Consider the following 25,320-nt stretch of genomic DNA (forward strand, 5'->3'; position numbering starts at 1 on the left):
TAGCTTTGTATTATTTTCATACAATTTGGTGTTTATGTTTATCGAAGTATAGTCCAATGGAGGGCAGGATTAGAAATGAAAAATTTTGGGGTATTTTGAAGACATGAAAACATTCTTAAGAAATTAGAGACTAAATACTATATGCAAAACTGATTTATTTTTACAGCTCTAAAAATTGTATTAGCTTAGGAATATGTATGATTTGGTTGGAGAAAATAATTTTCATTTTTAGAACATCAAATTTCAAAGTCATACCATAGTTTATTCTGATATTAATTAAATACACTAATTGAATTTACTTTTAAGTAGTTTTTACATTTGTTAGAAATGGCTTGCTGAAGTGTCTAACATGCTATGTTCAAAAGGTGAGCGGAAATTAACATTGCAGGGACATTTATGTTTCTGGGCTTATATGTTCTCAGTAACAGAAACCCAGCACATAATCATTTTCAGAGTAGGAGAAAATGGGGAAAGCATGCCCAGATTGAATAGAACTTTAGTTATGTCTCACTTTTTTATACCTCACTTGTGTCATCTGCATAGACTTCTGGAAAATGTTGTTGCTTCACGTGAGACAAATGATTTAGTCCTTGCCTAGGTTATCTTCTTTCTTATTTTGATTTGGGTACTTAAGCTGCTGCTGAAAAGGACTGTAAGATACTCAGGGAGAAGGTTGGAGAGTGTTAGGAGTCATCTCTGCCACTCTTTTTTTTTTTTTTTTTTTTTTTTTGAGACAGAGTCTTGCTCTGTCACCCTGGCTAGAGTGCCATGGCGTCAGCCTAGCTCACAGCAACCTCAAACTTCTGGGCTCAAGTGATCCTCCTGCCTCTGCCTCCCGAGTAGCTGGGACTATAGGCATGTGCCACCATGCCCGGCTAATTTTTTCTATATATATTTTTAGTTGTCCAGATAATTTCTTTCTATTTTTAGTAGAGATGGGGTCAGACTCTTGCTCAGGCTGGTCTCGAACTCCTGAGCTCAAAATATCTGCCTGCCTCGGCCTTCCAGAGTGCTAGGATTACAGGCGTGAGCGAGCCACTGTGCCTGGCCCATCTCGGCCACTTTTGCAGGAGGGTTTTCCCCTGACAGAACCCCAGATGGCACAGCACCCAGGCATGGGACAGGAGAAGCCCACAAAAGGAAAAAGAAAGAAAAAGACATGTTTCACTTTATGTTCTCATCATTTGATGATGAAGCCAAATATAGCAGTGGTGCCAAAAGTTGGCCTTGAAGTTTCTAGCAGTACAGATTGGCTGACAAGAAAAGTTCTTTCCCTTTCTTTTTTCTTTTTTTTTTTTTAAGAGACAAGGTCTCACTATGTTGCTTAGGCTAGCCTTGAATTCCTGGGCTCAAGGGATCCTCCCACCTCAGCATCCTGAGTAGCTGGGACTATAGGCACGAGCCACCAGGCCTCTTTATCTTTTTCTGCTTTTTTCTAGAGATGGGGTCTCACTCTGTTTCCCAGGCTGAAGGAGTGCAGTGGTGTGATCATAGCTCACTACAGCCTCCAGTTTTTTTCTGAGCTCCAATGGTCTTCCTGCCTTAGTCTCCTGAGTAGTTGGGACCACAGATGGGAGCCACTGTTTGTCTTTAATGACATCTTCAACTTGACTCTTTTCAGGATTCCCAATCACAAACAAATTAAATGATCAAAAAACAGTCATTGGTACCTAAGTCTGATTCCAATTCCATGATAGCAACCTCAGAGCTTTCAGAACCCACATAACATCATCATTATTGTGTGTTGAAGAACTTTTTCAGCTAACTCAGAAAGAAAATGGCTCCTCCCTATTAAGTTTTCTTTTAGTATTTTAGTATTATTATTTTATTCTTTGCTTTCTCCCCCTTGATTCTTTTGAAGAAAATAATTATACATTTCCAAGCAAAATTCTTTAATTTTTTAAGACAGTTTTTGCAGAGCGTCCAATTTCAAGATATCATAACCAAGCAAGTAGACCCTGGAATGTTCTTTCTCTTCTGTTAGCTAGTAGGTATTTGCCCATGGTGACTTCCCTGCTGCTTTCGAGGAATTTTCCAGACCTCCAACTGCCATGACATTTTACACTTTTACAACTACTCTCGCTAGTTTTGAAAACTTATCTACAAATATCGATCGATTAAGTCTGTCACAGAATTTATGCTTCCTTTTTCCTAACTTCTTAAAAATGTTTCCCTGTCTTCAAAATATCTACATTTTCCATTTCTAATCCTGCCTTCAATTGGATTCTTCTTGGATAAACTCAGATACCAAATCACATGAAAATAATCACAAAGCTATGTGGCAAGGGACATTTGTTGATTCATTTGTAAGTGGTACAAGACAATATTTGACTCCTCTTTGAACAGGTTTTTCTCTGCTGGTACATTTCCTGTAAAAGAGGCAGGAGTTTGCTACATAAATGGTATATAATTTTTTATAATTAGCAAAGCTCACGATAACATTTTTCATGATTGAAAATGACAGTACAGAAAAATACATTGCCCTTGTATGTAAGAACTTTGCTAATATTTTTCTTACATTTCTTGGCTGACATTTGAAATCACTGAAATTTATTTCTGTATTTTTTAAAACTGCTACTTACAGTATTTGGTTGTTTATGAATACTGATAGGTTACCTTTAGTAATGATGCTAATGTTATGGAAGCGAACGCTGGAGAACGACTTTCTACAAAATGTTTTCATTTAGTATGGTTACCCCCATATCATTTAAGGAATTTTTTAAATGCTTGGAGGGTATTGCATACGTTTTAAAGATGTATTTGGTCATATCTTGCATTTGGAAATACATGTTTTGCTTGATAGTATTTGTAAATCATATATATAGATTTCCTTTTTAGATTAAATTGCAGTGTGCAAATGTGCCTAGGAGCTAGATGTTCCTCTCACCATTTCGTTGAAAGAGAGGTTCATCTCAGTGATTAGCTGGAAAGCAGGAGTTCTCAGCCTTGGCTGCACGTTAGATTCACGGGGGAGCCTCTGAAGCTTTTCATTCCCAGGCTGCGTCCTAAACCCATTTACATCAGCCTCCCTGGGGCTGGGACACAGACGCTGGGTTTTCAGGGCTTCCCAGGCAATGTCAATGTGTAGCAATGGTCGAGATCTACTGCTTTAGAATAAAAGTAGAAATAGTAACTCCTCAGATTTAACTGCACATGTTGTTAGAGCTTGAGTAGTCTTATTTCTTAACTAAGTACCCAAGTAGGATATTTTGCCACCATTGTCAGATAAAGAAGAATTTATTTAGGATTTACGTAAGGTGTGCAAATATGCTAATTTGGTTAAGCATAGTTTAATGTTTTGAATTCAGAATCCAGTTAAACTCTTCCTTTTCAGTAACAAAAGCTCTTTCCTTCAGTGCTTTGTGAATCTCATGGTCTCTGGGACAAAAGAAACGAGGCTTTAACTTTTTCCTAATGCTTATATCTCAAAACTTATATTATTTCTCTTTGTTCTGAACACTTTGTGTAAGTACATATTTAGACTCTGTATTCCAAAAGAGTTTGAGGCAGCTTACCAGGATTCATGACGTATGACAAGGTGGTATAAATTGAACACAGGGTGAAATAACTAGGAAAAGCACAGATCGGGACAATGTAGAATCAGAGAGCGAAGCTAAAAATCTGTGACCGAATCGACCTGTCCACGCGTTACTGGAAACTCCTTGAGCCAGCAGGGCCAATGAGTGTGCCTTGTGACATTTCTATAGGAAAAGGTGAATGCTGCTGGCAAGGCCTGTCTCTCTGTGCCTTTGAGGCTTAGGAACTTGGGACACCTGAGACACACCTGAGACGAGTGATCAATGTGGGGATGCTCACATGCCAGGAAGGAACTGAGACATCGAGAACAGGAGACTAAATTAACTTTTAACATTTGTGCTATGTGCTAGGCATCCTGCAAGGAGTTTTATGTATCTCATTTTGCTTATTTCACAGTAATTTTATGTAGTTGGTAGTATAAATCTCATTTTACAGAAAGGGAAACTGAGGCTCAAAGATGGGGGATAACCTGCCTGGGTAATCAAGCCAGCTGTGACTTCAAGTGTAGCCTTTCTTAAATATTTTCTGGAAGCTCAGATGCTTGTTAATCTCAGTTCCTGCTTAACCTCAGTGCTATTTATAGGAGAAATAATATTTTTGGGGGGGGGGATAACAAAGGCCATATAACAATATGAGAAAATCTCTCATAAATATTTAAACATGGTTTTTTTTTTTTTTAATTTTTACAGTTTTATTTTGGGGCGGGGAAGTCCTTCCCAAGCCTTCATATTTCCAGGGTAGGATACTTTATGTGTTATGTATTCCCCACTAAAGCTAGTGTGCCCCTCCAGGAGGCCTGTGCCGTGCTCTGGTTTGGCAGATTTTGAGGGGCTGGCACAGCAGCAGTGTGTGGGTGTCCCCCTTTGATTTGTCTTCCGCCCACATGGCTCCCAGGAGAGGGGCACTGGCGTGGTTGCCACTTCAGTTGTAGCGGTTGGGGAGGGCATGTTACTTGCTACCCCCTTTAGGTTGGTGTTCCCGCTCTTGTGAAATTGCACTTGTGATGCATTTTGGATGAAGATGCACGAACAAACCCAGCTCTCTAAGCCATAGAAAAGGTTAAACACTGTGCCATGGCTTGGTTTGGCACTTGATGACATGTCTGAGTCTTATTTCATTGGCTTCTAAGGGAGCCACTTTGTCATATTCCTTGACTATATTTTTGGCAAATGTGTTTGCCTGGATTTCAGACTTCTGTGATTTCTTCCAACTTTGACCTCTTGTTTTTCTGTCCCAATGAATTTTTGCCCATGTGGAATTCAAACCACTTTAGTACTCCAGTCTCCCTTATTTCTAGCTTTGTTGTCCCTCTCCTCCAGTCTGACTTGCCAGGCGGTGCTGTTGGCCTGACCTCCTGCTTGGCACTTTTGACCCTGTCACTGTCATTGTGACAGCCTGTGCTCCTTGCTCTCATTCCTTCAACCCTGGTGCCTCTCTGCCTCCTTCAAAGCTCAGACTACTGCTTTGCCTTTCAAAGTCTGGTTCCTGGACCCACTGCATCCGGACCGCATGGAAACCTGTTAGAATGCAGATTCTCAGGCTCCGCCCCAGTCCTTCTGGATCGGAATCTGCATTTTAGCCAGTTGCTCAGGCAATCTGTGTGCACATCCAAGTTTGGGACGCACTGCTCTCACGCTTCTACCATGGGCTGTGACCTAATTAAGGGAATAGGGTATTAGAACTCATTCGTTCTGTAGGAAGAATTGGCTAAAACACTTTTATTAATTATCTCAATTTGTTCAACTTTGAGCAAGGCTTTGGTCATTTTTAGGGATAGGAACAAATGAATATGTTTGGGAATAAATGTCTTCTCCTTAAAGAAGTGAAGGCATTGGGAAAAGCTTGGACAATTTAGTTGGCAGATTGTTACCAAGGAAGGGTCCAAATAGCAGCCATCATCACTATTTTGAAAAGGAATGGAGAGGGTAGTTTTGGGGAAATCCTATTTATATTTTTCAAGTTATTTTCTTATAGTTTTCTAGAAGGCAAATAAACAAAAAGTTTATATATAAACGAAAATAAGGATTAGATAGGCCTGTAGAGTCCATCTCTGTCCCATTTGTGGAAACATTACTTATTGTGGGGGTCATTGGTAGTGCAGGTGACAGCCGGGCTGCGTGGGAGCAGGACTCGGGGTGACACGTGGTCAGACTGACGCAGGTCCCCTCTCGGGCTCCCTACCCCTTCTTAGACCGGTCTTACGCTGCTCCTTTGGTTGTATTGGTATGGCAGTATCTGTGCCATTTTAAATTCCTTTTTAAATTCTTGGGACCTTTTAATGTCCAGCTGGTGTCTCTAAGACCCAGAGTTTTGAAGGAGTAGAATTTGGTAAGTTATATCCATGGGTTATCTAATAGTGTTTTGCACACACACGCACACGCGCGCATATACGGTGTGCTCACTGCAATGTCAGAGAACCTGATACTCTGGGCAGAAAGTGATACCAGCCCATCTAAATGCAAAGGGCTAAAAAAAAAAAAAAATGTTTTTCCAGACTCTGACCCAACCTTGCCTCTGATGTAAAAGGAATTTCCTTTCTTATGAGCATTGGTTGTTTATTGTGCATTTTGATTAATGATTTGGAAGTATGGACTTACAGAGCTAGAAAGACGTTCATTTACATTTTAGAGCACACCTGCATTCAAGAAGCATTGTTCTCATTTCTGTGAACACAGAGGCATCGGTTTGAACTGGACCCTGCCTGATGCTGCAGGCCTTCAAAGTGGGCCAGCCCCACACTGAGCCGATGCACGGGCCTTGAAATAGGAGTGGCCCGGGCGGGCGTTCCATTTCTCCTTCAGAAGTGCCTTACGGTATCAGAACCTAACACCGGAAACAGATGGAAACCGGACCTCAGGTTTCAGATCTTGTTCAAAGGACAAGAGTTGCTGAATTGAAAAGTGTCAGATTTAGAAAACCTGTAATCAGTTAAATGGATGAAGGGAATGATGAAGGGAAAATGTTGTATATATAAAGAAAATAGAAAAATTAGTGAATTTCTTAGGAGTTTATCTTTGGTAAAAAGTACTTTAAGTAAACCTATGTATTAAGGAATGTATATGTGTTACATGTTACAGCATTTTGGCAATTTTCTGACATATGGGGTCATCTTGGTAATTTGAGGATTAGGTAGTCCTGGATATGCAAAGATAGCCCAAATTGAAGTGTTCTGTTCAGATAACTTTGAGTTAACTCAAAGTTAACTAGAAGCTCATTATTAGTGAATATATTTAGAGGATGCAAAAATACACTCTTCTTTCATCATAAATATTTAATAGAAAAAATGAGATTTCTTTGATGACTTAGGTTGTTCTTGTGGTTTTTGGATAGCATCTTGAAAGTGAGTTATGCTGGTCTGGTTCCTCTTTGACTGAAGGTTGCATTAGCCCAGAGCTTTATGGTAGTCATCTGGCAATAACTTGAAACAACAAACCAAAACCAACATGAACTTGAGTATTGCAGAAAAATGTGGTTTATTGAAGGTTTTCATTTGTCTTATTTCAAAACTTTGTTATTTTATGTCTTTACGTAAAACTTGTTTTTTCTATAGCAGTGTTTGTAAAACCCACAACGCATTATTTTCCTGCTTTGCTAATATGGATTAAACTAGGAGAGTTTATCTACTGCAGGACTTCCCAGAGCCTTTGACAGTACTAACATTCCCTGTGCTTCTCTTAGAGTGAGATACAGTATCTGATGTTTCCCAAGCTTATTTTACTTTGCCTGCCCCACTCCCCCGACCTCACCTTTTTTTTCTTAACGGAATATCTACCGTGGCAGCTAGTTTGGGAAATGATACTCTAGCATTTTCGTATGTGTTTTCTCATTTCCCATCACAGCAGTCCTGAGAAACAGGGATAGTTGTCTTACCCCCTTTTGGATGAGGGAGGAGCTAAGATCCACCGAAGTTCAGGCTGGTACCAGCACGCAGGTCTCCTAGTCGCTCTCCCAGTCTTGTATCTCGCTGTCCAGCCTTCATGTCAGGGAGAAGGCACTGAGTCCCACGTGGCAGGGCTCTCTGCTGGCAGAGTGGGGGTCCAGCTGGGTGCTGCAGTGATCTCAAGTTCTTCTGTCTCATGGCTGGTCCCCAGGCCTCTATGATCTCCTGTGGAGAACTTTCTAATTCCAGAGAGTTGATAATGAGGGTGAGAAAGTTAGTCCTTATGTAACTTCTTTGAAGCAATGGCTTAGGCCGCCCCCGGGGTATGCTCTTGAACAGGAAGTTACCCAGGTGCTCAGCTGTGATTCACTTGTGTTTTGCTTCAAACTTTTCACCCTGTGGTACTATGTCATGTTCTGCTTTTTCTACAGAAAGAAATTCAAGCCATGAGTCAATGCAGCCATCCCAACGTAGTGACCTATTACACTTCTTTCGTGGTAAAAGATGAACTTTGGCTGGTCATGAAGTTACTAAGTGGAGGTAAGTGGGTTTTATTGGTTGTTTTTATTTTTTTTCTCTTTGCCTTTTGTTGGAGCCAGCATATAGAGTAAGATTTTAGATTTGATCCCCTCATTCCTGTATTTGAGAGTTTGTTTGGTTTATCATTGCTTAGAGGATAAAGTCCAGATTTCTTAGCGTTGATCTTTAAGAGCCTTTTTTTTTTTTTTCTCTGAGACTGAGTTTCACTCTGTTGCCCTGAGTAGAATGCCGTGGCATCAGCCTAGCTCACAGCAACCTCAAACTCCTGGGCTCAAGCGATCCTCCTGCCTTGGCCTCCCAGAGTGCTAGGATTACAGGCCTGAGCCACTGCACCCGACCCAGAGTCTTTCATAATTCGGCTTACCTTCATAGAGTATGTGTGTCCCCTCCTCCATGTGTTAAATACCCTAACCTTGCAGGTACAGGTGCTGCCCCTGAGTACCTTACGTGCTCTGGTGCCTCTGGGCCCTGACCTGTGCTCTTCCTCTCCTTCCCTTTCCATGTGCCCATCCAGGCCCTAAGAGGTCATGTCCTTTCTGTAGCCATTGCTTACCCTTCAAAGCAGTTAACCAGTCATTTCTCTTTAAACTGTTTCTTTTTTAACATTATCCAGGTGCTTAACACATTGCAATATACTGAATTATTTCAGAGCTGTTTATTAGAACTTTCTGTGATGATGGAAATGTTCTATAGCTGTGCCATCTGCTTTCTGCTAATCACATGTGACTCTCGAGCACTTGACATGTGGCTAGTGTGACGGAGGGACCGAGTTTCTATTAAATTTTAATTAACTTCTATTTAAATCACCTCATGCAGCTAGTGGCCACAGTGTTGGACAGTGCAGATTCAGGTTGTGAACTTCATGAAGAAAAAACTTTCAAATGCACGTTGAAATCATTGAACCTGCTGTCCATTGGGTGCTCAGTAAACATTGTTTCAATTAGAGATGTTTGCTAAATTATTTGCTTGGGGTGTTGACCAGAAGTGGCACTATTCTCATCCTATTGTTGCATTTGGGAAGGAAAAGTAACTTCCTCTCTATAGCCTCAGATCCCTGAAGTTATGCAAGCCATTGACAATTAAGTTTATAAAACACTGTCACATTCCTATATTTTATTTCTTTTCATCACTCTCAGAAAGGGAATGATAATGATAACTGTTACCTTTATTGAACATTTACTCTGTGGCTAGATCCCATCCAAGGCAATTTACTGACCTTATCTCATTTACTCTTGACAACATCCCTGAATGGCCTGTGTTGCCATCCCTGTTTTTCACAAATTACATGAAAGCGCAAGGGAGTTAAGCAACTTGCCCAACGCCACACACATAGTAAATGTTGGTGCTGGATTTTGTGACTCTAGAACATGTTGACTTAAAAATGGTGCTATGCTGCAAGTGTTTTTACCTTCATTCTACAGACCCGGGCACTGAAACTTGGAAAGCCTGAGTGACTTCCTTAGTGACACCTGGCATCCCCACGTCTCTAGCATGTTCTCTTTCTAGGACATCACTCCCTGCGTGTCTTTCTGAAACATGAAGTATGGTTTAGAAGCAGAGAACAGTTTGCTTTGAACGGACAAAGCCAAAACTGGCAGAATTTATATGATAGAGCTCATTTTCGTTTGCAGACCCAGTTCCAGTGAAGGCTGAATCAAGGAACACATCTTGAACTTTTTTTTTTTTTAAAAGAAACTCTGTTAGATCAAGTAAAGGCCCAAAAATTAGATGACAAAGACATCGTAATTGGTTTGGGTCCGCTTGTGTAGGTCTCAGCAGGGAGTCTGGGAGAACTTAGTTCTGTTTTGTTCCTAGTCTTCCTCAATCCTGTTAGTCATCGTTTCCTTGAGTGCCTACTTTAGTTTTTAATTAAAAAGGATAGGAAAAAAGGAAAGAATAAAAGAAAAAGGAAGCCTGCCCAGGTTGGACCGCCCCTTAGTTCTGCAGAGGGTTATGCTTTGCCAACAAGATTATCTTAGTGAATTTTCCACCAACTCTGAGGAAATGAGAAATGCTGGTGACCTGAGACCCCTGAAGAGTCCCAGATACTACCCTGGTCAAGCTGAAGATTTCACCTTAATTAACCTTTTACTTTTACAAGCTTGAGAATATCCTCTGTCCTCTTTTCAGAGGCGAATCTGATAGAAAATTTCATTGACTTTTTAAAAGAGTCCAATTTAGTCTCTCTGGGCTTTAGGTAAGAGGAACAGGTTTTAAACAGGTTTCCACAGGAGAATGTGGGCAGATGTGGGTTCTTGTTCACTTCTCTTTTAGCAAGCCAGAAATGCATAGGTGCCCGGTATGGTGTATCCCTGTGAAATGTTTTTGGAATTATCATTTTCTAAATGACACAAAAATCCAAGAGCCAATGAATAAACTGATTTTGTTTCTCTCTGAGGGGGAAAATATGCATTTGTTTTCTTCTATTTTATTTCATCACATTGGCTCTCTTAATAAGGGGCGGGCAGCTAGTCTGGTATAGTAATATCGGACAGGGAAACTCAATCCTCTTAGTTAATTATAAAGAGCCCTAGAGCCAAATTCAGGTCCTGAGGTAAGCTGTTTGTTAACTCTTCAGAAATGTTGAACCCCCAGGTAATTATGGCTTTTAAAATGACCCAGAGGTTTGGAATATTAATTAATATGTGTTGAAACATGAATTCACAGTGCCAAGGATACTACTCTGTATGTATTAATAGTAACAAAGTACTAGTTATTATTTCTTTATCGTAAGCGTCAGTACATCAAGCATCAGGTAAATGAAAATAAAGTTTGTGTAGTGTCACAGGAAGGAATCTTCTGGTTATAAGCAGAGGTTTAGAAGCAACATCCTTCTTTTCCCGTCCTACCTGGGATTTATGTGTTCAGGAAGAGCCGTGGTCCTTTCTCTCAGCAGGTCAATGCTTCCTTTTTCCTGGCCTCCTACTTCTTTCTTTGTCAGTCAGATCTCTTGAACCTTCTTTGAAGTCTATAATTGATTATATCTCTAGGGAAAAGGGACTAATCGTGCAGTGGCCATGAATGATCTTCTGGTTCCTGATCGGGAATCTTCCTCACTAAGTTCACACGGAAAGTGCTCTTACAAAGCCGGATTTAGTGTTTCTGGTCATGGGGCTGCGCTTCAGTTGTTTGTGCACCTTGGCAATACTTGCATTAACTAAACAAGCAAAACCCAATATATTGATATTCCCATTTAATTTCCCCTAAATAGCGGAGTCTTATTCTGAAAAGGTAATGAAGGTGTTTATAAAATTTTCCGATTCTTTTGTCTGTCCACTTAGGTTCCATGTTGGATATCATAAAATACATTGTCAACCGAGGAGAGCATAAGAATGGAGTTCTGGAAGAGGCAATAATAGCAACAATTCTTAAAGAGGTTTTGGAAGGCTTAGACTATCTACATAGGAATGGTCAGATTCACAGGTATGGCATCTGCAGAGATGTTTACATTCATCTGTTCCTATCTTGAGCTCGAGTTTGTAAAGAATGTTAAGGAAACACATGCAGCAGGTAGGTATTGATGTTATTTCTAACTTAGGCTAAATAGAGGGGGGAAAAAGGATTTAAGAAAGAAATGAGACAATAAATTTTGATGAATTCTATTGGTATCCTTGGGATTAATTTATTTGCTTTCACTGAAATAAGAGCAGAATATAAAAGGTACTATGTGGACTCGTTAAAAAATTAATTAACATAACTACTCTTAAAGTGTGTTTAGTTGAACCGGATAGCATCTCTAGCTTTCTGATACAGGCAGTCCTGTTCCAAATATTGTAATATGTTAATTATTTTTGACATGGTAGTGAGAAGGAAGGAAGGGGCACTAATTTCATCTTTTTTTGTGACATAAAATGCCAATTCTTTAAAATAGGCAAATAGCACAGAACATGAGTGCCTGATGTTTCAAATGAGTTAGTGCTGCTTGGGCTCTTAGGAATTTTTGCAACTTTTGCAAGTAAATAACCATTTACGAGTAACACTAATAATGTAATCCCCCTACTCCAAACTATAAGTGAGCTATATATTTAATATCTACTATATTTTTCAATAATTAGAAAAAATATTACTTTAGAAATCAAGCCTATAAATTGTAAATTGTGTTAAGATTACTCTGCACAGCTTCTATAGTAAAGAATCATAATATCTAATATTATAATGAGTATTTACAATTAGTATCTTGCCGGAGGAGAGGCTGATAAAATTCATTTTTTAGAAGGAGATGGAATTAATGTGCAATTGCACCACAGATAAACTTAAGTGGAAGTAGAACAGCTGTACATAAACTGGGCTTTAATACTTGATAAAATGACAATATTGTGAATTTATGGACAGGCTCTAACTCTGACACATAAAATCAAGAGTCTACTCTGAGTGATGTAATTGAATATGGATAATGATGTCACAGAAAATATTTGTTCCTAAAATCCTATCCCCCAGAAGTAAACTATAAAATGACAGTGTATCCTTGTAACTTTTAAAATTTATAATAAATTTTAATATTTATAAAATATGTCAAAGAGCTACATTGTATGATATATTTTAAAATCTTCCTGAGTGAGTCAATAAACCATAATGTCTATACACCACAATTTATTCTCTATTTCTTTTTCTAATAGGGATTTGAAAGCTGGTAATATTCTTCTGGGTGAAGACGGTTCAGTACAAATAGCAGGTAAAGCCAATAAAGATGAAAATTCTTTACTTGTTTACAGAAGTGTTACAGTTTCAAGGCATGTAGAATCGTTCCTGAGAAATGAATAAATGCATATAATCTCTTTTAAGAATGTATCTGGACTGTCCTGTTTTACATGACATATATTTACAGAATGTTTGGGTCTGAAGGATAACATGTTTTCCTGTTGTTTTGATACATCTTCATCAGATCATGCTGTAAAAAAAAATGCTATTTCAGTACATAGCCTTTTGCTAAAGAACCATTTTACTTTCAATTTTATTATATTTTCTACCTTTCAGATCGAATAATAGAAATATTGATATAACTGCAGGAAAAGCACTTTTGAAAAAGCTTTTTGATGAGTTTGAAAGTTCAAAATATTGTACATACTAAATAAAAATTAATGAAGAGGTGGCTGAAAGAATTGCGAGCCCTGAAAATCTGGGTCTTATTATGTTCTTAAGTCTGACCCACCAGGGCTGTTGTTGGCAGTTGGTAGACAGGGGATGCAGTGAATGTCTATTGCATGAACACACCAGGTGAGCACCTTCCATGCTCAGCTTCTCATTTTGTTCTTGGCCCCAGAGTAACCTGAAAGGCCTAGGATAAAATCTAGCCATGTCCATACTCACTTTACCCATGTCCATGAAAGTCTGTCTCAGCAATCCTTTTAGCCATCACCATTTCTCGGTATGATGCTTTTGGCATTTTTGGCTGGACACTCCTTCCCTGTACTGGCCTGTCCCTGTCATTGCAGGGAAGAGTAGGATGAACCCTCTTGTACCCATCACCTGGTTTCAATAATTATCACTCTCTGGCTATTCTTGATTCATCTATCCCCTCCCTCCCTCTTTTGGAGGCCCTCATCATTGTTAACACTGAATTTTGTTCTTGAGCTGTCTAAGTTAGTGCCTTTTGTATGCATATCTTGTCCTCACCAGTGGACCTTGCCCCACAGGCTAGGGACAGTTTGAAAAGTACTTCAACTAAGCAAGTAACAGCTACAAACATCTGTGGGCAAAAATCTCAAACCATCCAGCCCCAAGCAGTCTAACTGTTAAGGAGGCAGGCTCTGGTGTCAACAGCAGGCTTGGTTGAGGTTCTTAGGCCACCACTTAGTAGCATTTTGACCTTGGGCAAGTTACCAAGTCTCCTTTAAACTCAGTTCCCTTAAAGAAAGATAAAAATACAACGTACCTCATCTTTTTTTGTGAAATCAAGGTCCAGTGATCTTAACAGTGGCTGGCACATAGTAGGCATGCAGTAAATATTATCATTAATTGCTGTTCTACCACGGCTGCTGCTGTTGCTACTACTATGGTTACTATTACTACTGTTACTATTATTACTACTGTCACTACAGTAGTAATAATAGGATCACACTGATGTTCCCTTGCACTGACTGGAGATCATGTGTACCTCAAATTTGTCTTGCAAGAGGTTCATCTCTGAGGGGGTTTATGAGTTATGTAAAGGTAATACTTATAAATTACGGAATTTAGAAGCTAACTTGCCATTAATCTTGCTCAAAGCAGATAAGGAAGTGCAACTAACTAATTTGCTGTTTTGTGATGAAATGATCAATTTTCACTAAGAGGGTCAAAATAGCAGCTTTTGAAATAGCTGCCTTTGAAATGTGAAGGCCGTCCTCCCCCTGCCTGATTCTGTTACTGGAAGCTCTGCCCGGCACCTCATCCCATTATTCTTGTCAGATTAAATGATCTGAGCCTTTGCTGGGCCTTCTGGAACACACTGTCCTTTTCATTTTCCCAGTAGGAATCCCCCGAGGTAAGATTTCCTGACTTTTTCTTTCCATGTCAGGCCTCTGGGTTTTTTCCTCACTGTGGGTGGTGCTGAGTGTGACCTAGAATGAGGTTGTGCTGCTGCGGGGGCTGCTGGGTTCAGAAGGGTTTATGCAGAAAGAACCCACATGGGGGGGGGGGGTTGTGAGGATTAAACGAATTGATATGTAAAGGGCTGTGCCTTTTCTGTGCCTGGCACAGGGTGAGGACTTTGTGTCACAGCCACTCCGGCCTTCCTGGGTATCCTTTTGGGTGTGCAGACATCATGCTTGTGTAATACCCTGAACTGGAATTTCCATTTCCCGGATGTGTGATGGCCATTTAATAGGCATTTGTGCCATTTCTGTATCTCTGGAGCTACAGCTTTCTAGAAGTCACGTTTAATCTCCCCCATATTCTCTGACCTAGAGTACAGCTTTGAATTTATACAGTATTTAAGATTTCAGTTTTTTCACTATAAAATAAGGTTATTGCCTTAAAGCATTTTTAACGTCTTCTTGGAACAGGTAGATGTTACTGCTGTCCTCATTTTATAGGAGGTTGACTTTCTTGGTCAGGCAGTTGGTCACCGTCTGAACAAAAACCAGGACCAGGAGTCTTTGGGCCTTTTGCTGTCATCGTAGTCTGGTGGGTGAGACAGGGGAGGTGAGTGGAAGAGTTGAAAGCAGAGACAGCAACAGCAGGAGTGAGTTTGTCCCCTTTTGTTGCTCCCTATTTTATTTGGACAGATGACACGTTGTTTTTACCCAGACTGTTTTTGCCCTCTTCCCTTTGGTATGTTTTTACCTCTTAGGCCCTGTAGTTTGAAAGTTAAGCAGGGGAAAAGTTTAGTTTGCATTCGTTTCTTTGAATGTAATGTATATTGCCTACCTTGAGAGAATTATTATGTGCATTGCATTGTTTTTAAGAAAGGGCGTTTTTGTTATCCTAATAGAAAACATAATTTTTATTTTTTAAAAAAATCACTCACTCTACCATGTATATAAATTTTCTTACTCAGAGCTGTCTATCAGAAAAGGGGAGATTAAAGGTCCTGTTTTGGACTATGAGACACCCTTGCTTTACTGTGCAGCTAACAAGTGTGGTGAATAGGCTAATATGCTTTGGTTCTGTTTACGACTGCACAAATCCTGTGGGAGTGTGTATACTTCTATTGACAGTGGATATAAAATCAGTAACTGATGTTACTGAGTGCTTCCTGTGTGTGAGGCCAGGTTGTAGGTCCGGGGTGCATTGTGACTCATTCAGTCCTCACCATACCCCTATGGGGAAGGTGCTATTACGCCCATTTTACAGGCAAGAAACTAAGGTGCAGTGTGGGGAAGTCAGTTGCCCAGGTCACACGTAGGAAAGTGGTGGAGCCAGGCTTCGGATTCGGGCAGTCTGACTGCAGGGCCTGACCTCCCACGTCTGTGAGATTTTCAGAGAGAGGACCCGAAATCTGGCTTTAAATAACCTTGGTTTCGGATGGAATACCAATAGCAACCACTAGTTCTTATACGTCTCTGCATAAATCCATTCTACTGTGGGTCAGGGAACATATTCAGCACCTTCTTCCTCCTTGCTCCTTCAAGTTGAAATACATAGTGTCACTGGGAAGGTTTCAGGAGAAGCAGTCATCTCAGGTGGCCTTTGGTGTAGAAATAAGCTCAGTAATGACACGCTCCTCTTTGCAGACTGGAAAACTTTAGGTTTGATGTAGTGAAACCTACTCAGGGTTTTAAAAAAGATGCTTTTCTTCGTATTTTATCTTCCATGCTTAGAGACACTGTGTGTTTGGTTCCCTGATAGTAAAACTAGGGTAGGATGCCTTGGTAAATGTGATAGGTGTTGCCGCACTGTGTGATGGGAGCGGGAGTGGCTACGTGAAAGTCATGCTCTTCCCACGGCATAGCATTTTATTTTCCAATTTGATGCTCTGTTGTATCTTCAGGAAGAGCTTGGTGCTTTGTCTGACAAGTGACTAAGCCTGTTTGTCTGGAATTAATGAGAGACTATTTTAAGCAAATAGAAATTCATATCAAGCAGGTCACTTTAGGGTGGTTACTGCAAATCCATTTATTTCAGGATTTTTTTTTAAATAGTGACTACTTAATGTGCTATTAAAAATGCTGATTTTTAAAACATTTGCTTTCTGAAGAACCTTCTAGAAGCATAGTACTTCATTATGTTAATATTATAAGGTAGATCTCATGCTCATTTATACTTACCTTTGCCTTTTAGGGCTGTGTGTGTGATGGTCTGAATGTTTGTGGGCCTCCCCCGCGTTCATGTGTTAAAGCCTAATCAGCAATGCGGTGGCATTCAGAGGTAGGAGGTGTTTGGGAGGCGATAAGGTCACCAAGGGCTAAGCCCTGGCGAATGGGATTAGTGCCCTTGTAAAAGAGGACCCAGAAAGCTGCCTTGCTCCATCTACCATGTGAGGACATAGCCAGAAGGCACCGTTTATGGACCAGAAAGTGAGTCCTTACCAGATAGTGAATCTGAAGACACCTAGATCTTGGCCCTCTCAGCCTCTAGAACTGAGATAAATAAGTTTTTGTTGTTTATGAACCACTCAATCTAAGGTATTTTGTTACAGTGGCCCAAATTGACTAAAACAGTGCTTATGTGTACAAATGTGAATTTCCCATTCCTAGTTTTTCCTAACAGAGAAATCAAATCTGGTACTGAGCTAAGGCAGCCTAGAACTTGAGGAAGTTACTGTCACACCCGTCACAATGTATCTGAGCCCATTTGAATCAAGCTTATGCCCTAGGTTTTTCACCAAGGTACGTTGGTATGACTTTAGGTATCATCTCTGTTGTCCTGGAAGGAGTTCATATCCTTATCAGCCTTGAATACATTTTCTGCTTCAGTCTGCCCCTTGAACACTGAAAACCCCATGACTAAAACTGCAGGAAAACATGCAAGGAGACTTAACTTGCTTCTAATACTTAGACATTATTCTTAAAGGGGCCAGAGAAAGGTGGTTGCATTTTTACATCCATAGCTTCTAGGTTCTTTTGTTTTCTATCTGTGTTCTTTGGCCCTGATAAAGTGCACTTTGATGGGGGAGCATTAGGGGTGTTGAAGAGTTATTTCTTGTGTTGTGGGGAAGAGAGGCAGCTCAAGGTGATAGGGGCACCCAGGCAGCACCAGAGGCAGCCTCCAGTGAGCATGGGGAAGCTCTGAAAGCTCCTGAGGCGTCAGAATTAGGAAATGATGATATCATCATATTTCTGAGCACTTTGGCCTAGAGCATGAGCTCTGACACCAGACAGCCGTGGTTCAAATCCTGGTGTGGCTCCTTCTAGCCATGTGACTAAGTTATTTCATTTTGCACGCCTGTGTAATGAGAATATACAAGAGCCTTAAAGGAGTTAAAACACATTCCATTTTAGGATTAGTGTTAACTCTTACTGCTTTTGTATTGAACTGGGGGTGGTGCCTTTTAGTATAAAAATAACTAAAGGGTGTTGTGGGACCACAAGGAGGCAGGATTTTACATACTCCATCTGACCAGTGTTGCTTTGCTCTTCCTCTTTCTTTGCCCCATCAGTTTCCCCAAAATCACCAAAGTGAAGAATCTGCAATGCAGACCTGGCCATATCATTTTCTTGCATTCAGTATAAATCTGTTGTTGATAAATAAAGCCCCAGCTTCCTCACAATGGCACATGAAGGACCTGCCTGTTTTTCCAGCCTTGTTTCCAGGTGTTTTCTGCTGAGATTTGAATTTCTTATAAATTCTTATTTATAGTTCCCTTTTTTTTTACCCTGATAACTTCTCATCTCTCAAGACTCAATACCGGACATTCTTTCCTTGAGAAACCTTTTCCAACCCTCTCCCCTACTACCCCACCCTGGTGGTTTGCAGGTTCCCTGTGCCTACCCCAGCTAGCCTACTGGGCACTGCTGAAACTGGGCTTCCACCTTCCCCTGTGACCTCCAGGCTGTTTACTTCCCAGAGGTAGAAACTCTTGTGTTGTTCATCTCAACACCCTCAGATAGGGCCTGACACATGGCAGGTGGTCATGAACTTGGTCAGTTCAGTCTGACTGGAGGCACGTTAGACACCCTGTCTGGTCTGTGAGCTATGCAAGGACACGTGCCTGTTGGTAGCAGAGGGTGCAGATGTATGGCATAGCTGAACGTTCAAGTAAGAATACATCAGCTTAACAGAAGGAGGTGAAAATATTTTAAATACTTAGCTGTATATACTACTGCATATTTTAAAGGCTGAAAACGGTGTTTTTAATGAGGATTTTTCACCTCTGATTTTGGACAAACTCTACCTTAGACAATTAGTAGTGAAATGATTAATAAAGCTAAGGAAGAGTGAAGCAGAGAATGCAAATCGAGACATTGGGTGCAACCAGAAAATAGAGTACACATGCAAATTAAAAATCTCTGGCTGGGGGGGTACAAAGTGCTTTTATAGTGAACCCCAGTTTTTTTTTTGAGTTTCAGGGACAGTTCATTTGTCAATGAATTATGACAAAATTCTCATGTATGAGTTATTTTTTGGCTTAAGTAAATAAGGAAAATGAATTCATGTGGCTCCCTGAGTTTTGGTATCTTGGCAAATGGTAACATTTGGTGAAACCTCTAGTATGAACCAGGAATGCAGTCAATTGCGGAAACTTAGTTTTCCATTCCATCTGTACACCATCAGTGAGAAATACTTGGGGAGATTTTAAGTAGCTTCCCATCCTTTAACAGCTGCTAGCAGTTGTTTGAGCATCTTAAGGAGGTCTTACCAGGTGAACCCAACGGAGGAGAATGGCTTTGCTCTGCCCCCCGCTGGAGTTTTTCCTCAGCTGTGCACGTTTAGCTGCATGGGGGCAGGGCTGAGCCAAGCAAGAGTATCTGGGGGGCGTGGAGCAGATGGGACTCAGTCTCCCTCCTTCTCTCTTTTTTTCTTCCTTTAAGGGCCTGCAATATCATTATTAAATTAAATTTCATATATTACCAACAACTACTGAGGGTAAAACAAGAGTTTTTAGACTTAATGCAGAGCAGTTTAACTCAGTTCTTTGTTTGATTATTTTTTCGTTTATTTTTCTGTTTCCCAGAACCTCTATATGTTACAGACTGCTCCTTCCCTGGGGAAAAGGTGACATTAGGTGTTTGGGCTCAGTGTGTCTGAAGTGGTTAGTTGACAGCTGTTTACTGAGCATTTGCTGTGTTCCAGGCACAGTCCTGTGAGCCGACACAGTGGTAAGCAACGGAGACATCGTGTCTACTGTCATGGAGTTTAGAGTTCAGGAGAAACAGACATCACACAGTTAACTATCAAAATTTAATTTCAAAAATTTTTAAGCATGGAGGGAAATGCATATACCTGGAGTATTTAAGTTAGCTATATTAGGACTAATTTTATAGATTGTCCTGGGGATAAATCTTAAATATGTATTATCAGTAGGAATGGTTTTTTGGTCAATAACATTTTTTAAGTTACTGTGTATATCATACATTGATTATAGATTTTTAGGAAATTTAAATAATGTCAACCTGTATTTATAGTCTATGGAATATAACATAACGCTTGATTATACAGAGTACGCTTGAGGACACAGTAGCCAAGGATCATCTCATTAACTCACTTGGCGCCCTCAGCCGAGTTCTTTGCTGGCCATGGTTTGTATCAGCTGTGAAATGATGTTCTTAGGCGCTCAAATTTCCTTTCAACTCCAAAAATTGTCTAACTTCAATAGAGAAGAACTCTGTGACCCCTCTGCCATCCTCACAGTCTTCCCCACTTCTTTTAATGGCGGGACCTTCCTTCCATTGAATAGGCCAGAAATCTTGGTTTTCCTTGGTCCTTGTCTTTCTCTCACACCTTGCACCCTGTCCAGTATGTCAGGAGATCCCATTATTGACCACAGCTCACCAGCCCCCTGCCGTCATCCTGGTCCAGGGCACCATCACTCTTGTCTGAATTATTATGGTAGCCTCCTAAGAGGTCATCTTTTTCTGCCCTTGCGCCTCTGGTGGTGTGTTCTCTGCACAGCATCCAGAGGAATGCTGTTAAAAAACAAGTTGACTGTATCATGCCTTTCCTCAGAACGTTCCAGTCCCTTCCTGTCCCAGAGTGAAAGTCCAAATCCTTGTAAGGCTCATAAGGCCTTACAAGATCTGGCCCTTCATGATCTCATTGACCTCATCTCTTACTTCTTCCTCTCCCTTGCTCTACTCCAGTCAAACTGGCCTCCGTGCCTGGCATGCTCCTGCCTCAGGACCTTTGCGTTGGCTGTCTCCCCTCCTCCGTCTGGAATACTCTTTTCCTTACCTCCTTCAGATCGTGGCTCAAATGTCATATCAGTGAGCCTTTTATGGCCTCAGATTGCAACCATCTACCCCAGACTTTCTGTTCCCCCCTCTATTTTTCTTTATTGTACACATCGGTGTACCCTACATTAGAGGCTCTCACGGTGTGCTCCTAGACCAGCGCCATCAGCATTGACTTGATAAAAATGCAAATTCTTGTGCTTTCTCACGCCAGACATGCTGAATCAGAAACTGGAGGTAGGGCCCAGCAATCTGTGTTTTTAAGAAGCCTTCTTGTGATTCTGATGCATGCTAATGTCTGAGAACTGCTGCTGTATATTATATTTTGTAATTTTGCTTATTACCTGTTTTTACCTCTTCTTCTGACCCCAGCACCATCTTAAAATTCAGCTCCTTAAGGGAAGGGGTTTCTGTTGTGTAGTCCCAATGCTTAGAACTGGAAATGGGACTTAATAAGATCTTGGTAAATAGTTGTTGGGTAAATTAACAAATGCCTGGCTACATGGTGAATTTAGCTTGAAAGAATACTGAGCAGTGGGGTTTAATGTATGATTCTCATAGTTTAGTGATTCTTCAATGTTAGGAATTTAAACATGAGGTGTTCTTTATTACAGACTTTAAACTCTGTAGAGTCTTTGAAGATTTCACCAATCCTTCTCAAAACTTTGTGGAAACGATGGGAATTGTTTCTTTAAATACGTGTAGCAACTGGTGGTGTGTTATTTTAATCATGTTCCATAGGGACCATCTCTTTAAAGTGTACAGATGGGCTATTGTGGTTTAATGGATGCTTCTGATAGTAGAGCTAGTTGAATGGAGATTTGTATGAAAAAGATCACCTGCAGGTATATGAATATTGCATTGGAAATTTAAACTTATTAATATTTGATCTAAGTTGCCTGTGCCTGTCTCTGCGGATGTGGCCAGCCGGGAGCCCTCATTGACTTGAGAAGCATGCCTTTGGCCAGGGAAACCTAATATCCACGTGATATGCTTACCTGGGGCTCTCCTAACAATGGCTCTGTCAGTTCAGCACAGTAGGTCTTTCAGATGAAGGGTCTGAGGACTGCTGAGCAATTGTGCACTTCTTTAAGGTCATTCTGAAGGTCATAATAGCACATCCCTCTCAGATCTCCCCAGACTTCACTTTCAGTCCTTGCCATTGGGCTCCCTCCCGCCACCCCCTATACGCTTCTTAAATCCATGCCTTTTGACAGTTTAGCCACCTCTGGGCTCAGTTCCTTCGGTTGTAAAAGAAAAAAAATTGACAAGATGTTTTCCAAGGATCTATCTTGCATGAGAATGTTTGAATGGCCCCCATTAGCTGCAGTCACTAAAGATGCCTCCAGGCCTGTTTTAAAGTATTGAAATCAGAGGATGATCTTGAGCACAGAGGGGAGAATAAACCAAGTATCTGTCCTGTGGCTGCTTTTATCAGAGCATCCTTAAAAATAACCCTCCACCCCCACATTGAGGAGCCAGGGAAGAATAGATTTGTGACTTGAGTGTTCTCTGGTTTTTCTTGGTTCAGTGTGATTATCGTATTTATTAGAAAGTTGACCGTGGGTGAGCTCTCGGTCATGTGCATGGCTGGCCCTGAGAAAGCTGGCTCTTGCCCAGAACCTGCAGCACAGCTGGCCGGGGACTCCTGCTCCAGCCTTCCTAGCGCCTCTTCCTTCTGCTGCTGCTGCTCCTCCAGGCATGACCTCTGACACTACTCCTCAGCCGAAATTCACCTGCTTTGGGGCAGGGTTCTGTGGCTGTGACAGAGACGGGCAGACCATCTGCAGTTTGGTATTATCTTACACTGCTGTTCTCCGTCACTGCTGTGGCTGATTGACTGTGTCAGTCACCTTAACTGTGAGCCAGATATGAATGGACGTTGATCACCACTTATTCTTTTTGTCCCTTTTAAGCCTGTGTTGTCTTGACTGTGCGAATGGCTGAGGAATCCAGGAGGGGATGGCAGCTTGTGTGGCCTTTGTATTTTTACCAGGAATCCTTCTGTTGAATTTTTCTTACAATTTTTCTGTGTCATTGTGAAATGATTTGACTCCTTGTATAAAGTGCAAACAGGTGCTAAGAACTTTTCCCTTACAAGTAAAATTCTAACACATAGGAAGGAAACTTGTTGGTGGCAGTGTCCAGAGTCTACCCATACAAGACCCTAGTCATGGGAAGGCTTGCCTCTTGGCGTTTCTTTTATTTTTACAAGTGAAACTCTACCTTCAGCGACTTAAAAGATGATGTCTTCTCATTTCTTTTCTGCTGCTGCTGCTGTCAGAAAAGGCTGTGAAATTGTCATTCTTTGGTATTTCAAAGAAGGTCAGGACTACCTTTCCCTGCTTAATAGACAGAGAACATGGATTTGTTCAGAGTAGCTGATAAATGACTCTCTGAGGCCAAGACTTGGGACATACTGCAGGATCATGTTTTCTGATCATGACTGCCTTGGACACAATGCTGTAGATGGGTACCACAGCCTGTGGAGCCAAACTGGGCCATCAAATACCATTTGCGTGTAAGAAGGAATTAGTAGAAATGAAAACCAGGAGCCTGATTGGTAGAAGGGTGGGGGATTATGGGTGTCAGAGGACTCTCTGGTCCTGTCTGGTTCTGCTTGGGGTGCCGGGCTCCATCTTGAGCAGAAGAGATGGTGTGTCCCAATCTGTAGTGGTGTGTGAATAATTGATTACTAATAGTAAATAAGATGCCAGCATATTTATTGACTTGCTTAAAAGATGAGCAGATTCAAGGTTGTTGCTCCAATAATGTGATGATATCACCCTTATGCAATTCATCAGAGGTTTTCGTGAGTGGGAGAGAAAGGAGTGGCGCCATAAAAATCTGTGCTGAGAGTGGTGTTTACCCATGGCCTCCCTCCCTGTACCATGGCAGCTCCAGTGAGCAGCTGTCACTGATACATTGTTAATAAGTATTGTGATTATAAATTATTTTCATGTATTTAAAAACAGATTCTGTAAAAATCTGCATATTCCCATAGAAGTGTGCCATGTGTATGAATTTGTCTTTCTTGCTAGACACATTAGACACAGTTGAGAATCACTGGAGTAGACAGTTCTGTGTGCATGTGATTTACCTTTCTGGTGTTGCCTGTGGACTTACTGTGTGAGAAAATACATGAATGTGCACACATAAATTTTTTTTTCCTGCTACTCTTTCTCCATTGCTATGGTTCTCCTCATCTAAGAGGTGAAAGAGGGAAGCTGTGGAGTCGGCTGTGCCTTGAGGTCTTCCAGTCCTACTGACTCATGCCATGGCACCTGCTAGGAAGATGGTAACCTAGAGCCGTGCTTCTGCAACTTCAGTGTGCCTCGAGGTGTGCAGTGAGGATCTTGCTACTGTGCAGATTCTGATTCAGGTCTGGAGTGGGACTGGAGATTCTACAGTTAGATGCTCTCAGGGGATGCTGATGATTCTGGTTTGTGGACCTCACATTGAGTAGAAAGGGTCTAGACTAGAATGTTGAAGTTACTTCTCTTTCCTATTTTCCTAGAAGTACGTTGTTCTGTTTGTTGGAGGTTTATGCAATTGTAAGCCCAAATAGGCACTATTGGAAAAAAGTGATTTAGATTCTCCTTGCAGTACGTTGTTTTTTTTCCCCTCCTGAGATGCCTGTGCATTTATTTGTTTTGATTTGTGCCCCCAGCATTAAAAGCTGTGCTTAATACTGGAGCTGTTTTAAAATCCAAAATTGCACTGTGTGCTAAACTGTTTTCTTGCTGCTTTTTACCAAGTCCTTTTGGGGATTGCAATGACTTTGGCCTCTGATGCAATGGTTAACCCTTAGCAGTCGAGAAGTATGAATAAACCTGGCTAGACTTGGGGGAAGACAAGAGATTGTAAGAGTTAAGAAGCCTTTGGGTACAAATAACAGAGTACTTGTCTGACAGGAGATTAAGCAAGAGAGACATTTAATTATCTCACATAACAAGAAGTCTGGGGCTTTTGGTTTCAGGGTTGGTGCAGAGGCCCAGGGGTATCACAGGGGTCATGGACCCTTTTCTACTTTCCTTTCTGCACCGTCAGCATGCCGGGCAGCGCCTGCCCTCATGGGCTGTCTCCACGCCCAGCATCATATCTTCACAAGGCTGTTCCCAAACAGGAAGGGGACTGGGAAGCAGAGGAGCCTTGTAGGGTGGGTCTTTTATTCAGGAGGAAAACTTCCCCACAAGAGCCTGCACGGTATTCCCCTTGGATCTCCTAGGCAGACCCTCAGACCATCCCCAGTGAAAAAGAGCCATGCGCCATGAGGGACTTAGCTCAGTAAGATTACTCCCCCAAGGCCTGGCAAACACAGTCGAGATTCTGGTAGAGAAGAACAGGGTATGGATGTCGAGTGGTCAACCAACAGTGTGTCCTACAGGACTAATATTATTGAGAACCTACTAGATTCTAAGCTCCCCATTTTAAAGCTTGGGAAACTGTTGCTCAAAGAAGTTAAGTAAATGAACAGGGAGTATCACTGGGGCTTAAGATTCAGGCCTGTTCGATTTTAGAGCGCCCCTCGGTGTGAAAGTCTGGCTCCTTTGTACGCACTGTGGCCTCCCTAGCTGCCTGTCCTCTCCCCGTTAGTTTTAGGGATCACTGGTG

At 41.3% G+C, this 25,320-nt stretch overlaps 1 protein-coding gene across 2 annotated transcripts in view; it reads left to right on the plus strand.

The window, feature by feature from the left end:
- The window catches only part of STK39 (serine/threonine kinase 39), a 269,188-nt gene that overhangs the window by 62,585 nt on the left and 181,283 nt on the right, over positions 1–25,320 (plus strand). For both annotated transcript variants that reach the window (XM_069471755.1, XM_069471765.1), the window contains exons 3-5: positions 7,849–7,957; positions 11,239–11,380; positions 12,574–12,629. In XM_069471755.1, coding sequence (XP_069327856.1) covers positions 7,849–7,957; positions 11,239–11,380; positions 12,574–12,629 — 307 coding nt within the window. The remainder of the gene's footprint in view (positions 1–7,848; positions 7,958–11,238; positions 11,381–12,573; positions 12,630–25,320) is intronic.

This window comes from Eulemur rufifrons, chromosome 1 (genome assembly GCF_041146395.1).
Source record: "Eulemur rufifrons isolate Redbay chromosome 1, OSU_ERuf_1, whole genome shotgun sequence".
NCBI classification, from domain to species: domain Eukaryota; kingdom Metazoa; phylum Chordata; class Mammalia; order Primates; family Lemuridae; genus Eulemur; species Eulemur rufifrons.